Source organism: Mustelus asterias, chromosome 5 (assembly GCF_964213995.1).
Source record: "Mustelus asterias chromosome 5, sMusAst1.hap1.1, whole genome shotgun sequence".
NCBI classification, from domain to species: Eukaryota; Metazoa; Chordata; class Chondrichthyes; order Carcharhiniformes; family Triakidae; genus Mustelus; species Mustelus asterias.
In genome coordinates, this window is record NC_135805.1 from 92776642 (window position 1) to 92800541 (window position 23900).

At 43.5% G+C, this 23900-nt stretch overlaps 1 protein-coding gene across 1 annotated transcript in view; it reads left to right on the forward strand.

Annotated features, from left to right (window-relative positions):
• LOC144493997 (cytosolic 5'-nucleotidase 1A-like) overlaps positions 1 to 23900 on the forward strand; it is a 59354-nt gene that overhangs the window by 31196 nt on the left and 4258 nt on the right. Inside the window, exon 6 of the mRNA XM_078213571.1 lies at positions 10769 to 10836. Within this exon, the coding sequence (XP_078069697.1) occupies positions 10769 to 10836 (68 nt within the window). The remainder of the gene's footprint in view (positions 1 to 10768; positions 10837 to 23900) is intronic.

Consider the following 23900-nt stretch of genomic DNA (forward strand, 5'->3'; position numbering starts at 1 on the left):
TCCTCTGCTGTTTTCTCATTGACATCTGGCAAATTTAAGACCCCCACGATAATATATTCTTTACGTACAGATCTCCCTTTGTGAAAACATTTCCCTGTTTATCCTTTCCTCCTGTTTCGCACATCTGTAACAACAATCTTCTTCCCTTTATTATCCTCAATGGTAATCCATATTTATTCCTCTATTATTCTTTCTGTACATGTTATCTCTCCTGTTACTTTGCCTGTTCCTTCTGTAGACTCTGGTATTTTAATCTCCCTGTTACATGTCTTGGCTTTTTTTTAGAATCCTACAGTGCAGAAGGAGGCCATTCAGCCCATCGAGTCTGCACCGACCACAATCCCACCCAGGCCCTATCCCCATAACCCCATGCATTTACCCTAGCTAGTCCCCCTGACACTGAGAGGCAATTTAGCATGGTCAATCCACCTAACCTGCACATCTTTGGACTGTGGGAGGAAACCGGAGCACCCGGAGGAAACCCACGCAGACACGGGGAGAACGTACAGACTCCGCACAGACAGTGACCCAAGGCTGGGAATCGAACCCGGGTCCCTGGCGCTGTGAGGCAACAGTGCTAAACACTATGCCACCATGCCACATCTTGGTTAATCCGATTGAAACATGCTCTGCTTTTAGCAAATACATTTTCAAGCCTGGTTTAGTGGCCAGTATTTAATGGGACCTGTTGGATTGGGCTAGATGGTGGGCGATTGTGGGGGAGGCCATGTGGTCCAGGCCCGCCAGTTAGAAAACCGACACCCATTTAGTCAGCGGTGAGAATGTGCTGATGCATGGAACGGTCCCGTTTGGCTAATTAGGCTCATTAATGAGCCATTTATCGGATATAATCACTGAACCCACTGGGATTTGGCAGTGGCTCAAGAATTCTCCTAAACTTGCACTGATCCTGTGTGCCTCCTGAAGGTCAATCAACAAACCCTCTCGGATTGGCCAGTGTCTTCTCAATGGGGACTTTAATGGGAAGGGTGATGTCTGATAAGAGCCACCTGCCCCCAGGTCTTGCATTCAACCTCACCTGCCTGACTCCTTCCATTGGTGATCCCATCCCTGTGACCCCCCCGCTAATCTGCCCACATTTACCTGTCTCCAGGGATCGACAATGATATCCGATGAAAACCTCATGGAATAACCAGCCACAGCCCCTGCTCCCCGTGATTTAGTTCATTTTTCTAAGGCTTTGATTTGTAAGTACTTCCCTTTGCAGTCCAGTCATCTCTAGAGTTTAGCTGGATTCCATATATTCATATTAAAAATGAAGTGCTTTGGGCAATTTTCTATGTCAGTAACTGGTCTACCTACCTGGTTGAAATACTGTCTAAAATTCCTGTACCAAACTTCTGCATCTCCAAGTAGTCCCAGTTATTTATAAATCTAAGGGCTAATTTCCTAACTTTGTTCTCAATAGTGAATGTCATCAAATGGTCAGAAAATCCTGTGTCTGAATTTCCAATGGGTGCTATTGGTAGGCTGGTTTCATTCAAGGAGCTCAAATTCTGAAAACTATTCTTCTAATATTTTAACTTTATACTTCAATGGATCCCTTAACTTTATACTTCAATGGATCTCCCAATCTTCACTGCTCTGAATCCCTGTGTTCCAGTCCTTTGCACTGCACCTCCCTTTTTGCTTTGCACTGGATCTGATGACAGTTCTGCCACACCTGAGGTCACTGTGCACATCTGCTAGACCTTTGAATCAACTGTCATCATTTCCTGGTTAACATTATGCACATATTCAGCTCTGAATCCACTTGATAGCTTCCATCTGCCCCTCAGTTAACACTCAAAACCTGCAACAGCTTCTGGCTCCACCTTGTTTGCTACTGACTCTGAACCAGAACTTTGGCTGGTGGCTGCTCCAAGCTGACTCACCAGGTCAGGAAGTGGGTGTTATCCCTTCATGACTCCTGAACCTTAGACTTTAACTTGGGACTGTTTCACACTGTAACACACTATTTTCTGTTTATGATCACAGCATGCCTTGCTTAATCTCTGCCATGCCTACATAATGCAAAAACCTTTCTGTGCCCATTCACATTCGCATTCAGGTCCTGAGTCGTCATTTTTCTTCTTATTCTTTCCCCCTGCCATTTTGTTTCTCTGGTCTATTCTCCGCTCCTAGTTCTTCATCACGGCAGCATTCATTTCCTCTTCCCTCCCTCAAATCCCTACCCCGTAAATCATCACTGCTCTGTACGTTTGTTTATTTCCTGCTTTCATCCTAGGCTTCAAACTTCCATAATAAAACACACAACTCTTCTCTCTATCTCTTTTGGCATTCTGCAGAGAGCCATTATTATCCTGTATCTGAAAACTTTTCAAAACTTCTATTCCAATAGAAGTCAATGATAGCCAAGTTCCATATGCATGAGGACGGCCTCAACCAGGATCTTGGGTTCATGTCACACTACTTGTAACCCCCACCATACTGCCTGGATTTGCAAAATCCTACAAACTGTCCTAGCTTGAGACAAGTCACATCTCTTTTACCTGTGATCGTCCCTCTCTCCAAGCACACTGTTTGTACCTGTACCTTGATTATCTGTAATGACTCGCATTCCAACCATTCTTCAGATCCCAATCTGTAATCATTTTGCAATTGCGTCTTTGCCTATATAGGCCGTGCTTGTGAACTAACCTCCACTCACCTGATGAAGAAACAGCCCTCCGAAAGCTTGTGATTCCAAATAAACCTGTTGGACTTTAACCTGGTGTTGTGAGACTTCTTACTCTGCCCATCACAGTCCAATGCCGGCATCTCCAACTCACATCTATTCCACGTGTTAGCACTTCTCAGTTCAATCCATTGACTGTATATTCTTCTGTTATCTTCGCCCAGCAAACACTTCATGCTGGTCCATACTCACACCTATCACACTTGCTGAGTTACAGCAGCGTTGGGCACTGTCATCATTTACTGAATTCCTTCAACAGATGAATACTGCCCAAAACTGCAGTGAATTGTTTCACCATTTTACTTGGCAGGAAGTCAGAACAGAAATCAGTCTAACCCTTCCATGTAACTGAGTACAGTATAAACACTTAATCCATAATTCATCCTGAATGAGCCCCTTTATAGGCAGTTTTTGTCAGTGGCGGTTTTCCATGGCCTTCCACTCTCAGAATTAGGGTGAGAATGCAAATCCTAAATCTATATCAGCCAGAATCGAGTGTGCGTTGTTGGCATTGTTCTGAACCACACGCTAGCCAACTGAGCTAACTAACGCTCTCCCCCACCATCACAATCATGGGACTTATTTCATGCTGTGTGCTATGTCACTAGAGCTCTGCTTTTAACATAGTCACCATTTCAATCAGAAACGAGTCCATTATTAAAACTCCGCTTCCACCCTGAGTCTTCCTCATTTAAAAAATATCAATACTAATCAAATGAAGCAAAATAAACCTGATAAAATCCTCTGCTTTTAGAAATGAGGGGGTATCTGCGAAGGGGAGGTGGCGAGGGGGATCATCAAGAGGGGGGGAATCAGCGAGGGGGGGGATCAACATTTTCCAGCTATGAATATTTGTGAACTATTCTTACAAAATGTCATTTGTGTGTATAATATATTCCCTAATGAATCTACATTGAGGTAGATTTCAGCCTGAAAGAAAACCGTACTTGAGGGAAAAATAGCACTTTTCTCCATATTTGGCTATTTCCATCCGTGGGTGGCCTGGCTTTGCTTCTGCTGCAGAGTGGAACACACAGCTTCTTTTTCTCAAAAATATCCCTTGAAACCACCTTAAAATCTTGGACGGACTGCGTGACTTTAATGGAGATTTATTTTCTGAGATATGGCGCATTTTACAATAGTTTGGTATTTTTGGTACATGGGTGGTCTGGTCTGGTTGCTATGTTTTGACATTCAGTGGGAAGCAAGCAGCTTTTTCTTGTTAAAAACATCCCTTCAAGACCAATCAGTAAACAAGACTGTAGGTCTGCTAAACTAGTTATTGGGGTCACTGTAAGGGCTACATTTGATTTTGTATGTGAAATCTTTTCATTGGATGAATTTCATGAACTGTTATCTGTTAAATCAGTATTTTACAGTACTTAAAATAGTTGAGTCTGATTTTTATTAGGTAGTTACAAATGAATAAATATGGCAATGGCTTATAAAGCTATATTTATGTTTAATAGAGGTCCCATCTATTTGCAGCAGTTTCACATCCAAAGGTGAAAGGCTTCTGGAAGTCTTTATTAAAGAGCTGGTGATGTATTCTGCCTTTCTTAAAGGATAGCTAACTTCTTTTGACATTAGACACGAAGGAATAGACTCTGACTTTGTGCAACTCGCGTAGAAAAAGTGATAGAGGAACTTTCAACCTCACATCTCTCCCAATTTTTACTTTCATTTATTTTTAATAGAAATAAAAGTTGGGAGAGATGTAAATGGAACATTGATGCACCATCCACCATTTTACACTATTGTTCAAAGTCAAAATCTGCTTCAGAGTGTCAAAAGAAGCTGTAGCCTTCAGGCGAAGCAAGCAAGGCTAGAGGATAGGAAATAGATGGAATGATGGGTGGAATTTTCCGGCCACACTCGGCCCCAAGGCCGGAAGACCCCGCCTGAGGTCAACAGACCTTTGCATGGTCCGTGTCCCGCCCGCTACAATTCCCATAGTGGGTGGGATGGGAAAATTCCATCCAATGTGTAGGAGGAGCAATTCTGTCCACACTTTAAAGTCATACACTATGTCCTTATTTTCACACTTAATGGTAAATTTCTGTGCCCACATTTAAACCATAACTTGTCGATGCAATTCTTTCATCCAGTAATTACACCTCGCCTTTGGAGTGGTAGCATTGCAGTGTATGAGTTGTGGTGGGAAGATGGGATATTGCAGCATATTAGTGGGGCCATGGAAAGTGGACTTTGAGCAGTGTCGCCATGGTGATGCTGTCCTGGAAAATTCTTTAAAGCACAGAAAGGCAACAGCCAGGGCAATTAACTATCTTGTACTCATCCCACATCGTTCACGATATTGGGTACACAATTCCAGGTATAGTTCAGCAATTAACTTTTGCAATGGTCATCCAAATCAGCATGGAGGGAGGTGGTATTACTTGGAAAAAGCAGTATGACAGCAGTAGTCACCCATAAGTGTAGTCAAATTACATTATAATAACTCAAAAAGTTAAAATTGAAATATGCTTTATAAAAAACTTTCTTTGACTTTGGATAGGACTGTGAATTAAGAGCCTCTATATTGAAGTGTTCTTCATTTCTAATTTCTTCAAATGTTAACAATTGACATTTTTAAAGAAAGCTATCAAGCAGGCCACTTTGATCTGGATGGTATTGAACTTCTTGAGTGTTTCTGGAGCTGCACTCATCCACGCAAGTGGAGGATCTTTCATGACACACTCGAACTCCACCTTGTAGATGGTGGAATGGTTTTGGGAAGCCAGGAGCTGAGTTACATGCCATGGAATACCCAGCCTCTAAGCTGCTCTTACGGCCACAGTATTTCTGATAAATGATGACCTCCAGAATGTTGATGATAGGGATTTTGCTAAAGGCAAATTGTGTTTAACTAACTTGACTGAGTTTTTAAATGAGGTAACAGAGAGGGCTGATAGGGGTGATGTGGTTGATGTATATATGGACTTCCAAAAGGCATTTGCTATGACTTTTGATGGCTCTCCAAATTTTCCCAGTCCACCTGTGACTTTACCCACCTATAGTGGGCCAGAAAATCCACCACTCCAACCTTCCCGTTTCTGAGTTTCTGCTTTCAGAACACCCAGGAGCTGCTGCCTGCCCAACCATAGGAGCCCCAGAAAAAGGAGAGAGAAAAACAACACCGCACTGACGCAGAGGCCCTGTCATTTAATCTGACACTTTCAGCCTCCAGTTCAGATATATATGGCATATAGTGTAGAGGTTGGTGTAGAATAGAGGTTCACATATATTGAGTGACCAGGCATGAGTGGGCTGCAGCCAGACCAGGGAAAACTATCATTCTTTTGCCAGTTCACTGGAGGGTGAGATTGCAGACAAGTTCTGCTGTTCAGATGAAAGCCTTGATGGGGCGCCTTTCAGGAGAAGGCTAGTTGAGATGCATATTGAGCTTCTTGGTGCATTAGTGATCAGACAGCCTGCTGTCGCTGTTTTGAACATGAAACATCCAGTTCCAATTTAGCAGAGGATGTCACGAAGAAATTCTCTCCTCCATTGCCTGTGCTCCTTCATGACTGAGAGACACTGCAGTTGCGGCCCCCACCATATCTGTTGTAGGCTTTGTGTGAACTCGTCATCAAATCCTCTGCCCTCCCCTGTAAGGATGCAATGGTAGAAGTTATTCTTACCTACAAGCTGGGTGATGGGCCCTTTAAATAACACTAGTGCTAGGCCCCTCTTGCAGCTGTTCAAATGTTCTTGATGAGTGGCAAAGAAATGTATTTAATCAACCTGGAGTTAAAAAGAGCATCAAATGAGCCAGTAGGTAAGGAGACTTTTGCCACACTCAGTGATGCCTACCACAAATGTCCTACCAAACACTGTATGCCAGACAGGAATGGCACTTGGAGAGCGTCAGGCTTGCTTAGCATCATCTCCAGTGCCACTACCACTCAAGGGTTTCACAGCCCTTAGGTTGAATTAAATGGAGAACCTTAAACATTTGAAAGGTGCCAAACTCCAATTTGTCAAGCACAATGGATCTGTGGGAGATCGAAAATGGAAGATTGTGCTTCTCCAATTTATTGCCCCTCCCAGAAAGGGTGCAACAAGGTCCAACATTCTTCCCCTTGATTTTTGTTTTGTTACAAGAGAGAACACCTGCCGTACGAATCTGTGATAGATCTCCAAGACCTTCCATGGCCTACCTCCATTCTTCCAACTCCTCTCTCTGTTTCAGATGGACTCCCCATCCAGGAGCCTGACCTCCCCTCCACCTTCCAACTTCCTCCAACTCCCTCCACCTCCCTCCCATGTGAAAAAGTAATGAACCCCATGCTTGAAAATTGAGAGTATCATTGGGGTGCATTACTGGGGCAGATTGGGGGATTTCCCCTTTTAATTATGGTTCAGCTAACACAAACCTCACGGAAGCAGTACTCTGGTAAAAGACGTTCTTTATTTTCCAAGTTTGGTCAATGTACGAGGGAGAGCGATTTGGAGCAGTTCCAAATCAACTCTGAAATTACATTACTCTTAGCTCTGCAATTACACAATTTTTGAAAGCTATTTGCCCACCCCAGTTTGATAAGAGCCAATCATAATAAGTATAAATTATATACCTTGGCCAATGACACCTACTTCTGGGCAACATGGGACTGCGTGATCAGCTCATGCACCTTAAAAGTTTTTTTTTTAAAAGTAAAGTTTATTTATTAGTCACAAGTAGGCTTACATTAACACTGCAATGAAGTTACTGTGAAATTCCCCGAGTCGCCACATTTTGGCGCCTGTTCGGGTCAATGCACCTAACCAGCACGTCTTTCAGACTGGGAGGAAACCAGAGCACCCGGAGACACAGGGAGAGCGTCCACACAGACAGTGACCCAAGGCGGGAATCGAACCTGGGTCCCTGGCGCTTTGAGGGTCCTACTCACATCTCCTGATGTTTCCCAGACCCCCTTACCCAGTGTCCTTGGTTAAATGTGTATCCCATTCATCAGGCCAACTGGAGACTACTGATAAGAATTGGGTTTTTTTGCTCAGCAGCAGTATTGTTTTTTAAAGTATGTGGTTCTTTTTACTTACCTACGAGCATTACATTGTTAACAAAGATATAGGCTTTTAATACAAAATATGTTTTCAAAAATACATGTCTAAATTCTCTAATTTATATATACCTCTATGCAAGCAGTATACTTCAGCTGCTTTATAACTTTTTCTGTATCCCATCAACTCTGATCTTATCTACCCCAATCTGATGATCTTTTGGTCCCAAGCCTTTCTGATTCCCCTTACAGGGTGCAATAAGGTCCAACATTCTTCCCCTTCAATTTTAGTTTTTTTTAATATAACAGCAGCATAGAGAACACCTGACATGTGATTCTGTGATAGCTCTCCAAGACTTTCCATGGCCTATCTCCATTTTTCCAACTCCTGTTCATACACGCGCTCCCTCACGTGTTTCAGATGGGCTCCCCATCAGGAGCCTAACCTCCCCTCCAGCTTCCAACTCCCTCCAACTCCCTCCCACATGAAAAAGTAATGAACCCCATGCTTGAAAATTGAGAGCATTATTGGGGTGCATCACCGGGGCAGATTCAGGTCCTATGCCGACCACCTTTGCACACAGCCGCATGTTCTGTGGTTATGTAGGTTTGATGGAGCACAGTATGCGATGTCCTTTAACTTCAGCAAATTGAACAAAGGTACCATTTTCATTTTGCGGATGATACCAGTCCTATAAGCTTCTCTGAATTAATCATAGAATCCTACAGTGCAGAAGGAGGATATTCGGCCCATCGAGTCTGCACCGACCACAAACGCACCCAGGCCCTATCCCCACAACACCATGCATTTACCCTAGCTAGTCCCCCTGACACAAAGGGGCAATTTAGCATGGCCAATCCACCTAATCCGCACATCTTTGGACAGTGGGGGGAAACCCATACAGATACAGGGAGAACGTGCAAACTCCACAAAGACAGCGACCCAAGCCGGGAATCGAACCCAGGTCCCTGGTGCTGTGAGGCACAAGTGCTAACCACTGTGCCACCGTGCCGCCTCGAAGCTGAACACTTGAAGCTGAAGTTAATGTCAAATTATAAAAAAGGTAATTTTATGATGGGTGTTGAAAAGATTCTAACCCATGAGGCCAGCCAATACCTCCAGAACATAATATTGAACTATTTATGCCGATACAATTGAATTTGTTACATAATAAGGCAAGATGATTTTCCTTACATTTTGCCTTTTGCAAATGGTTGACTCATTGTTATAATTGTTTTTCATCAGACAGGATTTCTTTCTTCTTTAAAAGAAGAAAGATATTACTATGTTATTTTGTACATTGAGCATGAGTGGTCATGGGCATTTGAGTTATTATTCTCAACAACATTTTTACTTCTTTGAGTTCTCAAGAACTGAAAGATTTTTAGCCTTCTGCCATACTTTATGGTGAATCATGAACATGTTCTGTATCAAGATTATTTATTTGGGATTAAATAAACATTTGTAGTAACTTTTACTTTCAGAAATCATTAGTGGCATTTTTTCCAGTTGTACCCTAAGCCTAGATTTTTTAATGGAATGCCAACTGAGGCCAAGTTGGCAGCACTCGCTCTGCATCTCTGAATCTCGAACCATGTTCAAGTCACAGCCCAGGACTTTTGCACAGTCATCAAAGCATATTATTGCATTACTGTGGGAGCGCTGAACTGTCATTGGTGCTGTCTTTTGGATGGGATCTTAAACAAAGGCCTCATCTACTTGCTTGGGCAAATGTAAAAGATCTCATTATCTCATTATATCAAAGAAGAGCAAGCGGGTTTTCCCTGATGTTTTGTTCGATATTTATCCCTCAATCAACTTCACAAAAGCAGATCACCTAGCCATGACTATATTACTGTTTGTGGGATTTGCTGTGTGCAAATTGACTTCCATGTTTACAACAGTAGTTACATCCCAAAGGTACTTCATTGACTGTAAACTGCTTTGGGATGTCCTGAGCGCGTGAAAGCACTATATAAATAAATGCAGGTCTTTGTTTCAGATTATTTTTGAATATACGTATATACTGTGAATACTAGCTTTCCTTCACATTTATCTAAATATGCTCTTCATAACTGGCATTAGGCTGTTACATGCATCTTCCAGACATTTTCTAACAAAAAGTTGACAACTCTTAAGTTTATTTATTAGTGTCACAACTAGGCTTACATTAACACTGCAATGAAGTTACTATGAAACTCCCCCAGTTGCCACACTCTGGCACCTGTTTGGGTACACTGAGGGAGAATTTAGCATGGCCAATTCACCTAACCAGCACGTCTTTCGGACTGTGCGAGGAAATCAGAGCACCTGGAGGAAACCCATGGAGGGAGAATGTGCAAACTCCGCACAGACAGTGACCCAACTCGAGAATCAAACCTGGGTCCCTGGCGCTGTGAGGCAGCAGTGTGAACCACTGTGCCACCCCTTTCCACAACACTAAAAAAATGTGGTAATGATTGTATTACCTAAGTAGTAGAAATGCTGTTAATCTGATTAGTAGAATATAAGAGGCTAGTATGGTAGGTTGGGGATGAATTTCACATTTTTAAGAATTTGAAATTGTCCCCAATAGCACAAATCTATTTAAGTTTTCAGAAATTTTTGACAAAATGGTATAAACAAAAAGCTTAACGCATAAACAAAAGAAAGTGCTTTTGCCTTTGATTTTTTATGACTCAAATGTTACTTTCCACCCTGGTTTTGGAGAAACATATTTTGTTGCTGCCTGGTTGTATCCCTCAAGCAATTGATTTATTTTTATTCTGAAGTATGCCATAGATTTGTTTGAATTCATATTAAACGCAAAATGCTTCACAAAAGGAAGAAAATGACACAGGAAGTAGAGCAAAACTTTGCTTATCACTACAAATGAAAATTCAATAAAGCACAAACTGTTTATTCTGACAAATGAGATTCTGAATTGTAAGATGAAATTTATTTAAAACACTATAAATTGCCTCAGTGAACAGTGAGGAAGAGGAACTGGGAGGTGATGGCCTCTAAAGCGAATGTCACTTTCCAGATCAAGAGGACTAACAAGGTTCTGTCAGATGCCGTCCGCAGGCATGAGAACTAGTGGCTTATTCATAGGAAACTGCAAGGAAAGCGAAGACAGAGTATTTCCAGACAATGTCATCTCAGAACTCAGGATCACCCCTGCTTCCTGATTTGGTGGTTTGTGGTGTGTCGGGATGTCATCACAACCTTCAAAGAAGAGGCCAGTAGACAGGTCAGTCATAAATTATTTTAGCCATAGTTTACTTTAATGTGAGTGCCATTAATCCTCTTCATAGCAAGTTTAATCCCATCTCCAACCTTTTCTGACACAATGACAGTAAATTTTCTATATTCTCTGATTCCAGAAAAAGGTAAATAAACTGCATAACTTGAAACTCAAAACTTATAGGGCACTGTAGCAAGTAGTTTATTTAGCACAATGTTGTACGCAATCTGCCTTATTAATTGAATGTCAATCAGATATAAGTAGCTACAAAATCTGAATGCACCTTGAGAACTTAAATGTATTGTGATTTTGTTATGTTCGAACCCAACAAATTGATTTCTCCTATAAATCTGTCAACAGATAGAGGAATATTCATTGAGCGCCATATTCTCAGCATCAGCTTTGGAAAGTCATGTACCATAAACAGAGAATTGTCAGGAGGACAATTGAGAATTCTTGCACTTGTCTACCCTCAACAGAAGCAGGTGCTGAGGACAATGATTGCATTGGAAGAAGAACATTAGAGCATCAGGGCTTGTGTATATAAAGCCTAAACATCAGGAGAAGACAAAAGAAAAGGCCATCGCTGCTTCCTCACTGTCATCTTCCAAATTGTTTCCTAATATTCTTAAATATCCAAAATAAAAGATTATAATGAGCCCTGGAAACCATAAACTCTGGTCAATTTACTCTCCAATAGATCCAAACTTTCAAGCCTAATTGGCCAACTCAAGCAACTAACCTGAACTTTTATTAACTTGAAAATGATGCACTTCATGATAATTAGACTTATAAGTACTTACTTCAACAATAGAAGTGGAGGACAAAACATTGAGATCTTGAGCAAAATACAGTTGGTATTTTTTTGCTTGGTACTTCTTTACTAATACTAATAAATGTCCCATAATTTTATTCAGATATTGAGATCTTTTTCAAGGTTAAGATTAATGTATGTGGAAATATTCTCAAGGACTGTTAGATTATTGAATTATCTGCCTGCATCAATATTAAACTTGACAGAGGAAACATTTGTCTCCTTTGGATCCGATGTTAACCTAAATATCTGAATGTAAAAGATCCTGTGGCACTGTGCACAAAGAACCTGTGTGTCTCTGCAATAGGACAGTTGACTGCACCTCAAGTAATTAATTGGCTATAATGTGCCATAGGAAATCCTGAGGTTGTGGAAGGTGCTACATAAATGCAAGTTCTTTCTTTTAGTTAGTCGATTCGTGCATTGAATAAGTGCAGTGAAATCATGATTTAAATAAGTTTGACTAAACATTTAAGGCTGGAAACTACTAATAGTCATAATATTGAATGAGCAGTTGCTGTACTTGCAAAATATTTATCTAATATTGTAACAGAGCCATATAACTCATTTAAAATAATACCTTTCTTAAAATAGTGCACAAAGAAATATCATTTCAACGTAAGTAGTCATTCGAATTTTTTGTCAACAGTAACAGCTACATTGAATCCCTGGAATCATTGAATCCCCACAGTGCAGAATGAGGCCATTTGACCCATCGAGCCTGCACCAACAACAATTTCACCCACACACTATCCCTGGAACATCACGTTTTTACCCTGCCAGTCACCCTGACACTAAGGGGCAATTTTAACATGGCCAATCAACCTTACCCGCATATCTTTGGACTGTGGGAGGAAACTGAAGCACCCAGAGGAAACCTGTGCAGACACAGGGAGAATGTACAAACTCCACACAGACAGTTAAAGTTTTTAAAGTTTATTTATTCGTGTCACAAGTAGGCTTACATTAACACTGCAATGAAGTTACTGTGAAAATCCCCAAGTCACCGCACTCCGGCACCCGTTCGGCTACACTGAGGGAGAATTTAGCATGGCCAATGCACCTAACCAGCACGTCTTTTGGACTGTGGGAAGAAACCAGAGGCACCCGGAGGAAACCCACACAGACATGGGGAGAACGTGCAGACTCCATTCAGACAGTGATCCAAGCCAGGAACTGAACCCGGGTCCCTGGCTCTGTGAGGCAGCAGTGCTCACCACTGTGGCATTGTGCCATCCTACAGCATGTTCAAGAAATGGGCTTCGCTCCTGGAGCAGCCACAATTAAATATTAATTGGAATTAAGATTGGCATTTGTTGATATTTTAAAACAACTGGGTTATATGCTATCTTGCTGAATTCTATTGATTGAATATCTAGGCTTGCTGAGTTAGTAAACACAAAAATATCAAGCGTATAATTGAATTGTATTGTCTGATAGGGTAGTGGATACATATTCAATAATTGTCTTCAAAAGTGAATTAAATAAATACCTAAAGAAGAGAAGAATTGCAGCAATTTGGGGAAAGAGCAAAGAGGAGAGGCTCGGGCTAACTGGAGAGCACTTTGAAAGAGCTGATGCTTATTCCATGAACCCTTACAGCATTGCTTGTGGGCCAGGAGGAGCAGGAATGTTTCTTCCATGCTTAACAAATGAGTCTCACAACACCAGGTTAAAGTCCAACAGGTTTATTTGGAATCACGAGCTTTCGGAGCACTGCTCCTTCATCAAGCTACTCAGCTGTTGGACTTTAACCTGGTGTTGTGAGACTTCTTATTGTGCCCATCCCAGTCCAACACTGGCATCTCCACATCATGCTTAACAATATACTCAAAAAGAAAACCCACACCTATTATTTGTCTGCGCACTCCACCAACACCCCATCAACACCCCACCCCCACCAAATCGGGTTCCCTTCCTCCACACCATCAGACTCTTGTCCACCTTCAGTCATCCCTGACTGTAGTTTAAGCATTTGGTGCATAAAGGATAAACATGGGACTAATGTAATAATGGACGGAGCTGTGTGTAGAAGCATGCATGGTGACAGCTTCTCGCTTGGACCTTTACTGTACCTATGTATACAGTTTCTAACAGCTACCTAAGACCGAATACCTTAATAAGTTATGCTACTGAGTAATGCCCAACATATTACATTGTTGACCACATTCAGATTCTTGCAGCCCCCCCCACCTCACACAGAACCCCACCCTGATGATCGTACAGTCCTGCTACAATGGCCCCCACACCCGCACTCTGCTTTGTTCTGTCGAATTTTCCACCCAACAAGTCTCATAAGGCTGGCTACAACTTTTCTTAAGTCTTTAAGGTAAACTGGGGTTGTTCTCCCTGGAAAGACGGAGAATGAGGGGAGATCTAATAGAGGTGTACAAGATTATGAAGGGGATAAATAGGGTGAACGGTGGGAAGCTTTTTCCCAGATCAGAAGTGACGTTCACGAGGGGTCACGGGCTCAAGGTGAGAGGGGCGAAGTATAACGCAGATATTAGAGGGATGTTTTTTACACAGAGGGTGGTGGGGGCCTGGAATGCGCTGCCAAGTAGGGTGGTGGAGGCAGGCACGCTGACATCGTTTAAGACTTACCTGGATAGTCACATGAGCAGCCTGGGAATGGAGGGATACAAACGATTGGTCTAGTTGGACCAAGGAACGGCACAGGCTTGGAGGGCCGAAGGGCCTGTTTCCTGTGCTGTACTGTTCTTTGTTCTTTGTTCTTTAAGAAAAAGACTTAAAGGTGGTTTTTTGACAATCTCCAAACAGCAGCCCTGGACGCAATGTGCCTCCAAACTAAAATCCAGCGGTGACTCAAATTTTTGATGCCTGCTTATATTACATTGTTGAGGAATGAGACTTCACAGTTGCATTGTTCCCATTCCAGGCCTTCAAGATTGAGTGGCATGTCAGAACTATTTAAAAAAATATATTCCTTCACACTTTACTGGCAAGGCCATTTATTGCCCATCCCTCATTGCCCTTGAACTGAATGGCTTGCTAGGCTATTTCAGAGAGCAGTTAAGTGTCAACCACATGTAAGGATGGGAGATTTTCTTCCATAAAGAACATTAGTGAACCAAGTGGGCTTTTACAACAATTGATGATAGCTTCATGGTCATCATTACTGAGAGCAACTTTTATTAATTAAGTTTAAATTCCACCAGTTGCCATGGTAGGATTTGAACCCATATTCACAGAGCTTTAGGATTGGTTTCTGGATTACTAGCCCAGTGACATTGACATTACGTTTTCGTCCCCCAGTCACTGATTTTAAAGCCCTCACAATGTGAATGCTTGTGCCAAGATAGTAATTTTTTCGGCTTTGTTTGGGCTAATGACAGAGCAAATCATCCAGTGGTTTGTGGTGAATCTGAACTCATGGTGTACACTCCCTTTGCTATCAATTGCTGGGTTTTATATGCAATAATAAAGGCAGGTGCCATGAGCTCACCATTATGTTTCAAGCAATTTCTGGGTCTTTATATTTCTGCTTCCATACATCTAATTTAAAGCATAAAATAAAGAAATATACAACCATATTTGCAACAAATGTAATCTTGTGGAAAGATATGTGAACACCAGAAAGATTTGCCTTTTGGAGAAGGTGGCACGCAGTTGGCTGGGGGGTGGGTGAAAATAATAGGCAATATTTAATGGAGGTGATGAGAGTCTCACCCACTCGCTGGAGAGACGGCAAGAGTCCCACCTGGCCATTTTAGGGAAGGCCACTGAATTAAATGCCATTCAATCACTTATAGAGTCATAAAGGTTTACAGCATGCAAACAGGCCCTTCGGCCTAACTTGTCCATGCCGCCCTTTTTTTTAAACCCCTAAACTAATCCCAATTGCCTGCATTTGGCCCATATCCCTCTATACGCATCGTACCCATGTAACTAAATGCTTTTTAAAAGACAAAATTGTACCCATCTCTACTACTACCTCTGGCAGCTTATTCCAGACACTCGCCACCCTCTGTGTGAAAAATTGCCCCTCTGGACGCTTTTGTATCTCTCCCCTCTCACCTTAAACCTATGCCGTCTAGTTTTAGACTCCCCTACCTTTGGGAAAAGATATTGACTATCTAAATGATCTATGCCCCTCATTATTTTATAGACCTCTATAAGATCACCCCTTAGCCTCCTACGCCCCAGAGAAAAAAGTCCCAGTCTATCCAGCCTCTCCTTATAACTCAAACCATCAAGTCCCGGTAGCATCCTAGTAAATCTTTTCTGCACTCTTTCTAGTTTAATAATGTCCTTTCTATAATAGGGTGACCAGAACTGCACGCAGTATTCCAAGTGTGGCCTTACCAATGTCTTGTACAACTTCAACAAAACGTCCCAACTCCTGTATTCAGGAGTTCTGACTGATGAAACCAAGAATGCCGAATGCCTTCTTCACCACTCTATCCACCTTTCAAGGAGCTATGAACATGTACCCCTCGATCTCTTTGTTCTGTAACTGTCCCCAACTTGACAGGCCAACTGCAGGCTTTCTCTGGGAACAAAGAGGTAGTCATGCCCACTGAGAGCTGCTGGCCAATTAGAGGCTGGCAGCTCTATTGAATGGCAGCTGCACTATGGAGGCGGTGATTGCTGTCAATACTAATCCAACCCAAGACCCAGGCCATGACTGAGTGATGGCGCAAGAGGGGTGGGGTTCAGAGGGAAGAGATGTTACAGAGATCAACAGCAAGGACGGGGGTGGCTGCCCTCTTTCCAATGCTGGCTCCACCCCCAGGGAGACCGTAAGACATAGGGGCAGAATTAGGCCACTCGGCCCATCGAGTTTGCTCCGCCATTCAATCATGGCTGATATTTTCTCATCCCCATTCTCCTGCCTTATAAGACCATAAGACATAGGAGCAGAATTAGGCCACTCGGCCCATCAAGCCTACACAGGTCATTAAATTCCCCCCCTCAGAAGTTCCATGAGGATTCTACCCTGTATATACTGACCTTCTAAATTCCAGTGGGGGTGTATTATATATATCTCTTCTCCCTTCCTCCTCTCCGGCAAGAAAAAGGTTATGTGGAGTGTTGCTACAGTTCCTTGTGAAATGTCACTCATTCTGCCCTTAAAATAACCCAGCAGAGGTTACAGCTGTTGGATGCTGGCCTGAACAGCATTGAAGGAATAAAGACATAATCCAGAAGCTCCCAGGAGAAAACTATAAAATTTCCACATATTAGGAGAGAAACTGAAAGGCAATTGGCAGCACTTCTTTGGCTTCAGAAGATCCTTGGTTCTTCCCCCCCCCCCCCCCCCCCCCCCCCCCCCCCACCCCGCCTTCACGGTTGGGTGGTGCTCTGACATCGGGTGTTCCTATCCTTGGTCCTATAACTTTAGCTCCAGGCAGACAGGGGTGATTTGCCACCCTGCGAAACTGGTGGAGTGGCCCTGATGAACTGCAGGGCCAAAATGTTATTTCACATGGACTGGTGGTTGAAGTTGTGAACAGTACATGTCTCCATATCCACAGTAGTACAGAATGTTGTGCAATTTGTATTTTCTAAGAAAATCTCTGATTCAAAGTAGCGAATATGGGTTTGGCAATGAGCAAAAGGGAAATTGAAATTATCTTTGGAACCTAAAGGAAAACCTATGTGATGGATCGAGTCGAATGGCTGTATGCCCTTCTGGCCTTATATACTTAAATTTTCTTCAGCAACGGCCTTTTCAAAAGTTACAACCTCCAATTTTACCTTTTCAGCATTTCCAGATTATTTCTCAAATGTGGAATTGAAAGTGTCAGGAAAACTGGGATTCTGATTATTAAAACTCATGTGTACTTAAAGCCAGACGCCTGGCTTCTTGACCATACATTTACAAGATAATGTTATGTCTTGTGGTTCTCAGAAGTTTGCAATAGTCACTCTTTTTGACATGAATGCGAGAGCTGACATTGAATGTATTTCTCAGACCGCATCATGTGCAGCAGAATGATACATTATTGTTCAGTATACAGACTGGAGTGCAGTAGAGAGTGATGTGATATTCTGGATACTTAACGTGTGCATCATAATTTTACGCAGAATTTTCCAAGAAAATGGCAAAGTGTCAGGTTCTGACTGAAAACCGGTGTGTTTCTCATCAGAGAAACAGGCAGCTTTTCCGGCCAGATCTTCTCACACTTTGCAATATTATAACGGGGGGCATGTTTTGCACCATCATTGTGAGGGGCAGAGTCTAAAGATGCTGGCAAGCCCAGCTCCACAGAAATAGAGGCGCCATTTTTAAAGGGCACCCCGATCTCAAATCCACATTGAAGACCCCCTCACAATCACTGGCATCGGGTCTTCAAGGTATTTGCCTCCCCACCCCCCACCCTCAAAATCTCTGGCATTGAGGCATCAGAGCCCCCAAACCCACTTGAAGCGAACCCCTGCTATGAGGTTGCCTATAGGCCCTATCAACTTCTGGCCTTGCCCCTTGGCAATGCCAATCTGACAGTGCCAACCTGCCCCTGACCACACAGGGAGGAGCTACACTGGCTTTCAAGCCCTGGTATGGTCACCATTTCTGGTCTCTATTTTTGAAGACTAGATGTGATTCCCATTGGTGTTCCATCACACCGGCGAGCAGGAACATATGACATTCCCGGAAAATATGGCATTAAGCCATTTTGACATATTTAAATATATTTAAATGAATGGTAATCACATTCACACCAGTGAAGCGTGAACCCGATGGGTTTGCCGACGGGGGGAGGGCAAGCTCTCAAACTGAAATCTCCCCATCTCAAATCTCGTTATGGTCCTCTCGCAAGAGTTTCCACCCATAATGGGATTTGTGCCTGTGTTGAATGGAGCCGGAAATTGGCCCCCAATCTTTGTAACTCTTTTTGAATAATATAAGATGCAGTGACAATACAATACGATATGATTCCAGTGACAATACCAGTACACTACTGCCTCCCCTATATAATACTGAAAATTTACAAAGTATGCATCCATCTCATCAGAACGTTGGATACATTTGGACCAGACCTCGGAGGGTCGTTTTCAATGTGTGTCTTACCTTCAATCTCCAGCACCAGCCTCCTTCATCTCACAGTTTACTGAGATCAACTGCGGCTCTTTGCAACTGCTCAACCCTAGGATAGCAGGACCATCCGTCCCAGTGAGGTAGAGAATACAGTTGACGGCTGGGATTCTCCCAAAAATATTCAAAGTTCCCAACATGCAGGAAAATGGGAGTAAATCCCACCTTTTGTTTAGCATGCTTACCAGAGAGATTCTCTTGACACTCTGTGCATCACAGGCGAGCCCCTACAAACACCCGCCCCCACGGGGATGGCCAGCCCCGGGTGCTCTCACTCCCACCGATCCCGATTGCAGAGTGGCAGCGGGTCTCCCCCCACCGTTCACCGCCACCCCCCCCCCCCCCCCCCCCCCCCCCCCCGCCAATATGCTCCTTCACAGCAGGCCCTGTCCCCATCTGGCCCCACCCACTTGGCACTGCCTGGTGCCCAGTGGGCAGTGCCAAGGTGCCCCTTTGCTCATGGCTAGTTTTCCCCGCCAGTACTCCCTAGGTGCCAGGCTGGCACTGGTAGGCTGGCACTGCCCAAGGGGCACCCCGTCCCCTTACCCCCGACCTCTTGGGGGGCCTCAGTGAGCTCTGTTCCTTCCAGCAAGGTCGGATGCCTGTTCTCCATTAGTGGGGAACAGTTGTAAACCCCGCTGGAGGGAACAACTCTTGGCAGCAGGGGAGACACTAGCGGGCCCGGAGAGTTCCGTCCCAGGCCCACTAATCATATGGAAATGTCAATTACCATGATATATTATGATAATCAGCTCGCGGAGCTGATGACGCCAAAAGTCTTAGCCTGGGAGACGCGCGGAGGCCGTGCGCCCAGCAGGAATCCTGCAAAACGGCCGCTGCTGGTGTCTCCCAGCCCACTGCACTACTCGAGCAACACATCTGGCTGGGAGGATCGTCCCCAACATCTTTTCCAGTGTGTCTCCCTCTGATTTGCGTTGTTCCTAGCTGTCAAACCTTAGTTCCCGGGTATTCCATTAGCATGATGTTGCTTCAATTCAGAGCATCTTTCCTTGTGTGATCATTTTCAGGAAAGATCTTCTGGAAGAGTCTGACTGGGACGGTGTCACTCTGTGCTCCAGTATTAAGCTACAGCTTCAGATTTATTTCTCACTCACTCCTTGATCTGAATGGTTATGTGAAGTTCTTTGCTCTGGGAACTGCCACATCCAGACATTTCATGCAGTTGTATGTTATATCCTCAAACCCATCAGCCTGTAGCTTCTGTGGAGTTGCAATGAAATACAACAGCTTTATAAAAATGGGAATCAGTTGAGGGGATCCTGCCAAGGGTAACGAGCAATGTATAGCCCGGAATGGAGGGGGGCATGATGCCCAGGTCATGGCTGTGGGTGGGGATGGGGAGAGAGTGCCCTGGATACTTGCGTGTTGGGAAGGGGTGGTCCTGGGTCCGTGGGTGGTGTGGGAGGAGTTTAATTCCAGCACTGACCGGGGCACCCTTTAAAGATGGCACCCTGATCTCTGTGGAGCCACCCTTGACGGCTCTACACTGCCAGACACTGCTCTACACACCCCACACTGTCAGAGCGACAGCGTAAACCATGTCCCTAGATTTTCAGTGCACTAAGTGCCAGAAAATCTGGTCTGAAAACTTGACTGTGCATCTGGAGAGATACACATCAGTTTTCAATCTGAACCTGAGCCAGGGATGACAGGGGGTGAGTGGTGGGGAACAGCGGTGAATGCAGGGGGAGGTGGGAGGGAGAAGGAATTCACAGGCAAGGCTGAAAACAGCAGCATATTTCAGGATGCCTCTGCTGCTAGGGCATGGGCTTCTTGGATGGGCTGCACAGGGGGAATGGAAAGGGAAACACGTGGGGCACGGGTTCCTATGTGGTGGGGGAGGAGGGAGAGTCATCACGGACTAAAGGTTCCATGGAATTGAAAGGGCTTCCGGAGGTGGGATGTTGACAAGGGAAGGCTAATGGAAAAACGTGACAATGTTCAGTACCCCGTTGCAACTGAGACCGTTCAGCATGACATACTTGGGGTCAAACTATTGTGCCTACTCAAGTGAGTTGCCATCAGCCATTGAGCAGTCAGACATTCACAGAAGCTCTGTGAGGATCTATGGACTTCCTGTACCACAAGTCATCATTATCCTCCTGGAATGTAGGGGCAATGGGCATCAGTCAGGTGTGAGTGCAATGCTGCATGACCATGATATGCCCTCTTCCGTTTGTTATGTGCCAGTTTGTCCTTAAGCAGGACACCTGCCAGCAATGATGATGAGGATGCGTGGCCTTTGGTGGTGGTGTGTGGAGCCATGGACAGGATGAGAACATGACCTGCAGTGGAGATGAAGTTGTGTGAGAGAGAGTTAGCCATGGTGGTGCCCATTGCGCTGGCATTGAATGAGATCCCTTTGGAATTATGATGGGTGTGAGAGCGTGTAAGCTGAGAGTGATGAGAAGAGTGACATATCCTGGCAGAACGGAGGAGATCATTCATCCTCTCATGGCACTGGATGGCACGGGAAAAAGCCACCGGCGGGTTCAACGCTGCTTACCCTGCCCAACAACAAACTTTGCTGATATCAGAGATGATTCCACCCACTGGCTGCAAGTGTGTACTAGATGTCTCCAAAGATTTGCCTGGCTTTTCACAGCTGTCCTCAATCAGCTCCCAGATATTGAGAAATCAAAAGTTTTTCTGTCTACAAAAGGATGTAGCTGACCCTTTCCTCTTCACCAAAGTCACTGAATGTCAATATGCACTTAATTTAAACTTCTCAAATGTCTCTACAACTTCATTAGCCTCCCAGTTCACCCTGAGCTGGAGCTGTACATTTATTGCTGTGGTGACAGCCATTTCATTGTCCTCTGTGTCTGGCACTAACTTGACTTGATTTTTCTCAATCTAATTCAGCATTTATTTCCTTTATAACACTTGGATTTTACTCTGACACCTGCTGTCACTGTGTTATGTCTTGTGATTTGCAGAAGTTTGAAATAATCCCGCTTTTGAACACAAATCCAGGAACTGTCATTAAATGTATTTCTCAGATCCCCGCATGTGCTGTGGAATGAGAATTTTAGATCCCTACACAGGCTGTACTTCAATAATGAGAGATGTGGGGGTAAAGTTTCACGTCCCACCCGCCACGGGAATCGGAGCAGGCAAAGGGCGGACCATGGAAAGGCCTGTTGACCTTGGGCGGGATTTTCCGGTTTCGGAGTGAGCGCAGCCAGAAAATCCCGCCCCTGATATCTTGGACACATACATGTATATAACAATATAGTTCATAACTCTTTCAAATAATGTAACACTACAACAGATAGCAAACAACTTGCAGTCTAAAGACCAATGATTTAACTAACTCTGGTTAGCCACTAGATATACCAACTTAATCTATCATTATTTTATCACCGGTTAATGTAAACTTGATTATTGTTACCATAGCTCATTAATGTCACACTACCAATATTAAAAGTGGTATGCACAATTTTTTTATACAATCCAATATCTAGTTGTTTTTAAGGGATTTAATAACAAATAAAGTTGACTAATCGAATAAATGCCTTAGTAAAATGTAGCAAACCCCCAAGAAAAGGAATACTTACTTATCTTGGGTTTGGATCAGAATTATAGAACTACAGTTTCCAGGTGGCCTCAGGACATCCTTGTATCCGCTATCTGCAAAAAGGACTACAGATGCACAGTTCATCCATTTTTACATTCTTCAGATGGGAACTGGCCCTGCAAACATGTACAGTTCATTTTGTGATTTTGTTTAGATCGGGAAACTAGCCAGAAAAAGAAAGAGAATGAAGCAGCATAAAACTAGAGGTCAGGAGACCTGAAAAAGAGCACTATTGCAGAGAAAGTGTCCCACTCAGCAGGACAGGGAAGGGGGATTTGGAGAAGCTCCAAAATAAAGAAGAAGATCCCAATATAGGAAGTGGGGCACAAACAAGTCCCTGAAGAAGGTCCCAGGTAAAGGACAAGAACAGAGATCAGAATTAGATCCTGTTAAATAAAGTTGAGAAAAAAGCAGAGCAATAGGCTCCAAATTAAAGAGAGAGCTACAGGGAGCAGACTTGAAGCAAAGTGGGCTAAAGAGAAGCCAGAAGATCTGAGAGGACAGCCTCAACCTGGTGATTCACTACAGGGGCCTTTGGAACACTGGTGTTCTGCTTGAGATGGCCAAAGGTCTGAAAGTATGCTTGGAAGATGAAGTTTGAGTGTCTGAGGAGATCCAGGAGAAAAGAATCTCAGAAGGTGAGATTGAAACCCAGGAGGTGGATCCTGGTTGAAGCCATCCAAGTGGAAGCAACATTTGGGGGAGAATTCCATGGTGGGATTTTCAAAACATGGAGATTGGAAACCCTCATGAGAAAGATAGAGTTTCAGTAAGATTGGGTGGCTTACATTGTGACAAACATCTTGGTGGATTTATTTAGAAATCCATAGAATTTATTTTGGCAGCATCTGTCTCTTGCTTTGGGGTTGGATTGGCCACTGTTTGTCTGGTACTTCACATGCACCACGTACTTACCCTGAATATTAGAGTATAAGATAAATATCATAAAACTTGTATTTTCTTTTGGAATTTATATGTGTCTGTAAAGATATAGTTGGATGAAGGAGTGGTGAATATTTGAATCACTTTTTTCTGTTTGTATTGAGAACTTTCCAATTTTTTAGTCTGATATAATATAGTTCATTTTTTTTCTTATGTAATGTTTTATTCGTTGAGCTAAAAGTTCATTGACAGACTCATATGAATTTGTTCAGTAATTTTCCTCCACAGCTTCGAAAAGAGAAAAGATAGGGGGCTAGATTCTCTGATCAGGCCCACAGCTGGGATTCTCTGCTCCTGCTGCATTGAATGGAGATTTGACTGAGCACCAAATTTTCACTGGCAGCAGTGGCAGGATGTGAACAGCCAGAGAATTCTGGCCAGGATCTATCAATCAAGGTTTCACTCTGGGATATGACTTGTCCAGTCCTTCAGTGATCCTATGCTGCCAGCAGGCAGCCATCGTAAAATGTAAATAATCGAGAGTTAGATTATCACAGAACTTGGCCAACTCTAGAGGTCTCTAAAAATGATGTGCTTGAGCTGGTGGCAAAACTC